The sequence below is a fragment of the Pterocles gutturalis genome, unplaced genomic scaffold (assembly GCF_000699245.1).
Source record: "Pterocles gutturalis isolate BGI_N339 unplaced genomic scaffold, ASM69924v1 scaffold20593, whole genome shotgun sequence".
NCBI classification, from domain to species: Eukaryota; Metazoa; Chordata; class Aves; order Pterocliformes; family Pteroclidae; genus Pterocles; species Pterocles gutturalis.
The window spans coordinates 3,913-10,356 of NW_010123647.1; the positions used below are offsets into that span (position 1 = coordinate 3,913).

Consider the following 6,444-nt stretch of genomic DNA (forward strand, 5'->3'; position numbering starts at 1 on the left):
AATATTAATTAACCGGGACATATAGAGCAGAAGCCTGTTGTGCATAGAGTGATGTGAATTATGAGGAGACTGAAACACCAGAGAAGCTCTAGACCTTGCTGTGAGGCTTTCCTGTGAATGTAGGAACTGCTGGATTTCCCACTATGTGCTAGTATGTTACTTGTGTATTCTGTCAAGGAAAGATGGACAAGGGCGTGTTGGATATAAGCAGATGCTTACAGACAACAACAAATCCAGAATTATTTTTTGAAAGAGGAAAAAGGTGTTTTCTGTCAATGGCTTCTGTTTTTTCTCTTCTGTTTTTTTCTCTTCTGTTTGACCACCAAAATTGGTGGTGCCAGGGGTCTTTGAAGCAGATTTTCAATGTACAGTGAGACTTTCTGTTGATGTCAGCTTATTGTCAGTCAGACCTGAAAAAAACTCAGATGCTGTCTCCGTTTGTTGCTGCTCTGGACTGCAACTTAATCCTTGTTAGTTTCTCAAGTACTAAAAATATTCTGCATTGAGTAGTAGCTATGTTGCTTCAGAAGGTTTATGACAAGAGTAGGAAAAGATGGAGCTCTCTTGGAAAGACTAGAAATGGTATTTTGCTAAACCAACTCTTCCATGTGATTTGATGGGTTAGTGTTCATTCTGTTTTACTATAAAAAGTCTAGACTTCAGTAAATAGGAAGAGAAGTTTTATAAAATCCTGCATTTTTTAAAGTTGGTTGTGAATTTTAAACCAATCTGCATATTCTTCTGAAAATGAACCACAAGTATATGTTTCTTAATCTAGAAATCTGTAACAAATTTAAAAAATATTTGTTTTTTTAAATTTCAGTTTAAATTGATTGTGGAAAATCCAGAAAAACCTGTTGCGTCTGGACTTCAAGTTACAGCTTTTGTGGAATATTGTCCTGAGAGTGAAGAAGATCTTCAAGACAGACTACTTCTTTTAATAGGAGATGACATAGTTGATATCCCCGTGCTTGGGTATGATGGTCAAAGTTCATATGCTGCTGTTATTATTTGCTGTTTAATCCTGTGGAAAGTTTTTTTTTTTTAACATGTCAGGTGTGGCTATGTAATTAATATGTCAATTGCATTGAAAACAAATAATAAGTTTCCTTACAAAAGTAGAAATTTGTTTTTCCAGAACAGCACACAGGTAAGAAGTTAATTGGGGTGATGTCCCCCTAAGATCCTAGAGAGAGTTTGGGGTTTTGTTTTTGCTCTATCCTAAGTTGGTTGTGATAACGTTGATAATTTCTTATTCTGTATTGACACTAGACAAGTTAACAATCTGCTCCTAATGTCCTCCTTCCTTCCTGAACCACTTATATGTAAGATTTTGTACTAATCATCCATATTTGCAAAACTGGATTATAGTGAAACATGTTGCCTTATTCTAAAAGTATGGTGTGTGTTTTAGAATAAGGTCACACAGTCAACGATCACTTTCATCAATCCATGTGTGATTGCATATGCCTATCTCTGTGTGTGTATGTGAATATGTCCTATATATTGTATAACATATATATTGGTTGGAAAAAGTAAGCTTCTAAATATAGTTTATCAGACTTAGGCTAGGTGGTTATCCGAGGATGAGTAGGAATTGCTTTGGAGTACCTTTCTCTCCTTTGTCTATAAAGAGAAATTAGAATGACAGACTTGTATTTACGGGTCCAGCTTTTAGATGCTTAAATTAGGACAGATGAATCCTATAAACTATTGCAAATCATAATTGTAATTAAAATCTTAACGTTACATATATACAAAGAAAATACTTTCCATGGAGATTATTTAGTATATGTGTTGTTTTTTAAAAAATCAAGCAATCCCACAAACATCTCATGTTAGCTGAAATGTGTAAGGTTTTGCCTTCAGATAAGCAATACTTAACTCCTGCATTTCATTTACCTCTTACATCATGATCTTTTTCACTGATTTGCTTTTCCTCATTTAATCTTAAAAATTGTGGGATTTTTTTTCTTATTTTAATATTGTACTATTGTAAATGTGGGACACAAATAGTTAAGTCTAACATGGGATTTTCAAGCTGTTGTAAATTTTGTCTCTTTTTAGCAAAAGGCTGTCTACCATTGTAAGACTTGGAAATAACAATTTCAATTAGTTGTTTTTTCTGTGGTGTTTGTAAGCTCTTATTTTCTTAGAACACAGTATTAAACAATGCTATTATAACTTTTTTTTAATTAACTCTGAGGAAATTTAAATGGAAAGCCCTAACTGCTTTTCTTTGACTGAAAGACAGGGGTGACACTTCATAAGGTAGTTCAGAACTTAGTGATTCAATATGATCATTTTACTATTGAAAATAGCCGTCTCAAAATATGTTGTCCCAATGTATATTTTCCTAGAAGAAAAAACTGATTAGGGAGCACTTTAACTTTAAAAAAAGATTTTTTTAACATTTTCTATCTTTATTTTTATGTTTAATTATTAATGTTTAAATTTTTTATTGTTAATTTTTTGAAAATTTTTATTAGGGTAGTATGGTGGAGGGAAGACCTGTTAGGATGATTAATGCTACTGGTGACTCCTTTCTGGAAAGGACTTGCAGTTGATTGTTAAGTGTTTCAGATCTTCATGTTTAACTGGCTTTCACAGGGAAAAGAAATTGACAGGCCATAATAATTTTTTGTTTGTTTGGAAAAACAAATATACTTGGATTCTATTTTAATCAGTCTTTCCCAAATGTATTTTGTGTCATGCTTGTCTGCTGTTTATAGATAGATGATAATCAGTTATTGCACTGAAGGGCTGCTAAATACATAATGTATTTTTCTATACAAATGTAGTTTAAAATGCATCATTAACTGTTTTGGGAAAATGATGTACATAGTGTAACACCGGTTAAGAAATACTAGTTATACTAGTCAAAAGATTTTTTTTTTTTTGATAAAAATTATGTTGTCATTATGAAATGTCTACAAAAGTGTCTAATTTGATGGAAGAACCTGAAAGTATTTTCAAGGATATATTTACAATGTTCTGTTTTGGGGGACACACACCTCCTACCCCCTGAATTTATAACTGAAACTCTGCATCTAAACTTTTTTTGAAATATAATAATTAAGATTTTTTTTGTTTGTTTTAAAATAATATTAAGAAAGCATTTGAAATTAGGCATTTCCAGGAATAAGTTCCATCTTAATGACAAACCCAAACCAACCAGCCAAACCCCACCCTGTATTAAAAAACAAACCCCAAAACTTTTAACTTGACTATCTCCCTTTTTGCACAGATCCATATCTATTAGAAAATCTCATTGCAGTTAGAATTTATGCTTATTCCTGTCTACCTTGGAAGTTATATATTGGGATCTTGAGAAATAATGTTTCATTTTTCTAACACAGCTTCTTGGAAGAATGTCTGAATACTTGGAACGTGAAGTTCTAACAATCTTTTCAAGCATACTCTAATCTTGATAGCTGTCTCCTTTTTTTTTTCTTTTTCTAATTTTGTTGTTTTGTTGGGTTTTTCTGCCACATCCTGCTGGTCTAGCCCATCTCTTTCAAGCATGTACTAATTTTTTTTTTCATTAGAATAAATTATTAAAGAGAAGTAAAAGCAGTGTTTTAACATTCCCAAGAGCAACTTCTTTTGTTGCATTTTCTGATTACCTTTTTTTCTCCGCTCTTGCTCCCTTTCCCTTGTCTTCCCTCCCTTTGCTTATGCAATAGCTTATATGGGCAGGGTCTGCCTAACCTGACCTTCTCCATTTAGTCTTCTGTACTGCATGTAATGCAGATCATGAGATGCAATTGTTCTGCATGTTCCTGTTTGTGGTTAAGAGGAGGTAGACTGCTCTGCTGATGTAAGATTCCAATTGATTTCAAATACAGTTCTGTGTGCAATCAGAGGTGTGACTGTATTAGAAATTGGGGCCCTTAAAATACAAGCTTCCTAAGCGAGTATGATCTTTTCATTATGACTAAGCAGTACGCAGTACAGTGATGGCATCATGCTGTCTGAGGCTCTTAAATAATAGGAATAACTTGTGTCGTTATCCACTTCTAAGTTTTCCTGAAATCACATTAAGCATCTATGAAACAAGATGATTGTAGATTGAAACTGGCATGCATGTTTTCTCTTTACTTTTAGTTCAGGTAGCTGATAATGAAATATGGTGAATGCTAAGTTGGGTCTTATTTTGTGATGCAACTAACTCAAGATAGTTTTATTTAAAGTTATTTGTACTATAATGAAGTAATTAAAAATAAATGGAAATGTATAAGTTCAATTTCAAATAGTTGTTTAAAGCTATATTGTTTTAAAGTTATAGTAGTTCATCATTAAAGTAAACAGCTTGGTAAATAGCTGGATCTTTTTTACATTTTCCCTGTGTGCACTATACTGTTGACGTGAGTTGCATAAACATTGGTAGGAGAACTCGGAGAAAAGGAGAACTCTCTTCCACTGGAGTGCTTAATCAAATTTATTTAAAAACATAAAGGTATTTGCAAGTTTTGGGAAAATATAACCATGTCTTTTCTCTGCAGGTTCATTCTGTGCTGTAATTTGGAAATTGAGTCAGAGATTAATTTTGGTGCAGTGGTTGCAAACAGTAAAATAATTAGTAAAGAGATTAGGATTGCTAACCACGGATCGTCTTCAGGTAAATATTTAGTATGTATTAAATTATATAAATACTTAATTTTCTTGGAAAATGTAATTTTATGCAAGTTAACAGTTCAGCGGCCAAGCAGATATTAATGGTAGTTCTGGTATGAGTATTGTAGCTAAAGGTTCTGTAAATGGCCTATTGCTTCTGTGGGCAGTACTATGTTTTGGCTTAGGGAAGAAAAAATGAATTTAGAACTTTGCAAAATTTTAGGAGTTCTCTACTTTTGAGTTCCATCTGAAAGATGAAAAAAATAACAGTTGTTCATTGGCTTAGTATGGCCAATAGCAAGTCACTTTGGCTCTTGCTTTGTTGTCTTTGTGATTCTGTGGTCCCAATAGCAGTCTATTAAATGAACAACTACAAGCTCCCTATACTTTCAGAGCTGAAGTCCTCTAGGATGGAAATTGAACCATATTTGTTATCAGAAGATAATGAGAGGTCTTTTATCTTGCTGCCATAGCTTTTGAAATCATACAGCTTTGGGAACATGCACATCCTTCAACTTCTGTGAGGGACCCTTCTGAGTATAATAAACATGGACAATGGAGTGTAGTAATGCTTCTGTCATCCAAGTAGCCTACTTGACTACCTTTTCCACTGGACAAAGCTGCAGGCACCTTTCTCCAGAAGTAGGGTGGCAACTAGGTTGAGTTTCAAACAACAATTTTAAGGCTGTTAATTATGTTTGTTCCTCACTTGTACAGTTGTTTATTATGTCACAAGATGTCTTTATCTGCATTAGGCCCAGGTTGTGTGAATATCTGCTTCATGGATTGACACAAGAAATATTGTACGAACAGAAAATATATGATTATGGAAACACAGAGATGGGTTGCAATATTAAAAAAAAATCAAATATCTGTCTAGCTAGAACAGAATTTTATTTTATTTTTGTATTTTTCCCAAATACTAAAGGAAATTTTTTTTTCTAGCCAACTCAGCTTACAGAAGTAGCGTGTTTTTTTGTATGATCAGCTCTTACTCATATATACTAACTTCTTTCTTTGAGGAATGATGATTAGATAAAGAAAATGGGATAACCTATATTACATATGCATCCACATCTGCATCTACAATTAACTTGCACGATGTGAAGTTTCTCATATTGCATAAGAACTGTTTCTAGTTATAAACTCTGTTGCATGATGTATGCAGGCTGCATGGTAGAGTTTTGCAGGATAGGACACAGGCAAAATAAGAATGAAAGCGGTGGTTAGTGAAGAATGTATTGAGGGCAGATAAAGGAAGAGTTGCTGATTATGTTTCTGCAGGCTCTGTAAATTGTAATACAGCAGGTCGCGCTGCCAGGCAGCGCGTAAACAGTATCAGCAGAAAAAAAGCCTGTGACTTAAGGATTGCATTTCAGATGTTATCCCATGCACAGAATGAGTTATTTCTTCCTGCTTCTGATCTCAGGTCAGAGATTATCTATTCCTGAGGTCAAACAGTATATTTTTTTCATACAACGTTTGAAACAATTTCTTCCTGTCTGTGATATAACGACAGATAATTAGTGCTGATGCTTATTTTTCACATTTAAAAATATTTTATAACCTAGAAATATTGACTGTTCTGTTCATCAATAAATTGTGTTGTGTACACACCAAATAATGAAAACTATTGTTACCTGCAATGTGTATTTAACTTTGTCTATGGTAGCTGCCTAGAGCTATGTATAAAGTATCCTGTAACTTAGAAAATGTTACAGCTGCTTTATGATTCTTGTTTAGAATGTGAGTACCTTTTCTGTAAGAATCACAACTTGCAAAGTGGCGTTGGACATATGGGTGTAATATTTAAAGAAACCCTGGAAA

The 6,444-nt window shown here is 33.6% G+C and overlaps 1 protein-coding gene across 1 annotated transcript in view; it reads left to right on the forward strand.

Moving 5' to 3' along the window:
* Nucleotides 1-778: 778 nt before the first annotated feature.
* The window catches only part of LOC104465082 (chromosome unknown open reading frame, human CXorf22), a gene marked incomplete at both ends in the record, with an annotated part of 19,912 nt that continues 14,246 nt past the window's right edge, over nucleotides 779-6,444 (forward strand). Inside the window, 2 exons of the mRNA XM_010077992.1 lie at nucleotides 779-975; nucleotides 4,506-4,621. Coding sequence (XP_010076294.1) covers nucleotides 779-975; nucleotides 4,506-4,621 — 313 coding nt within the window. The remainder of the gene's footprint in view (nucleotides 976-4,505; nucleotides 4,622-6,444) is intronic.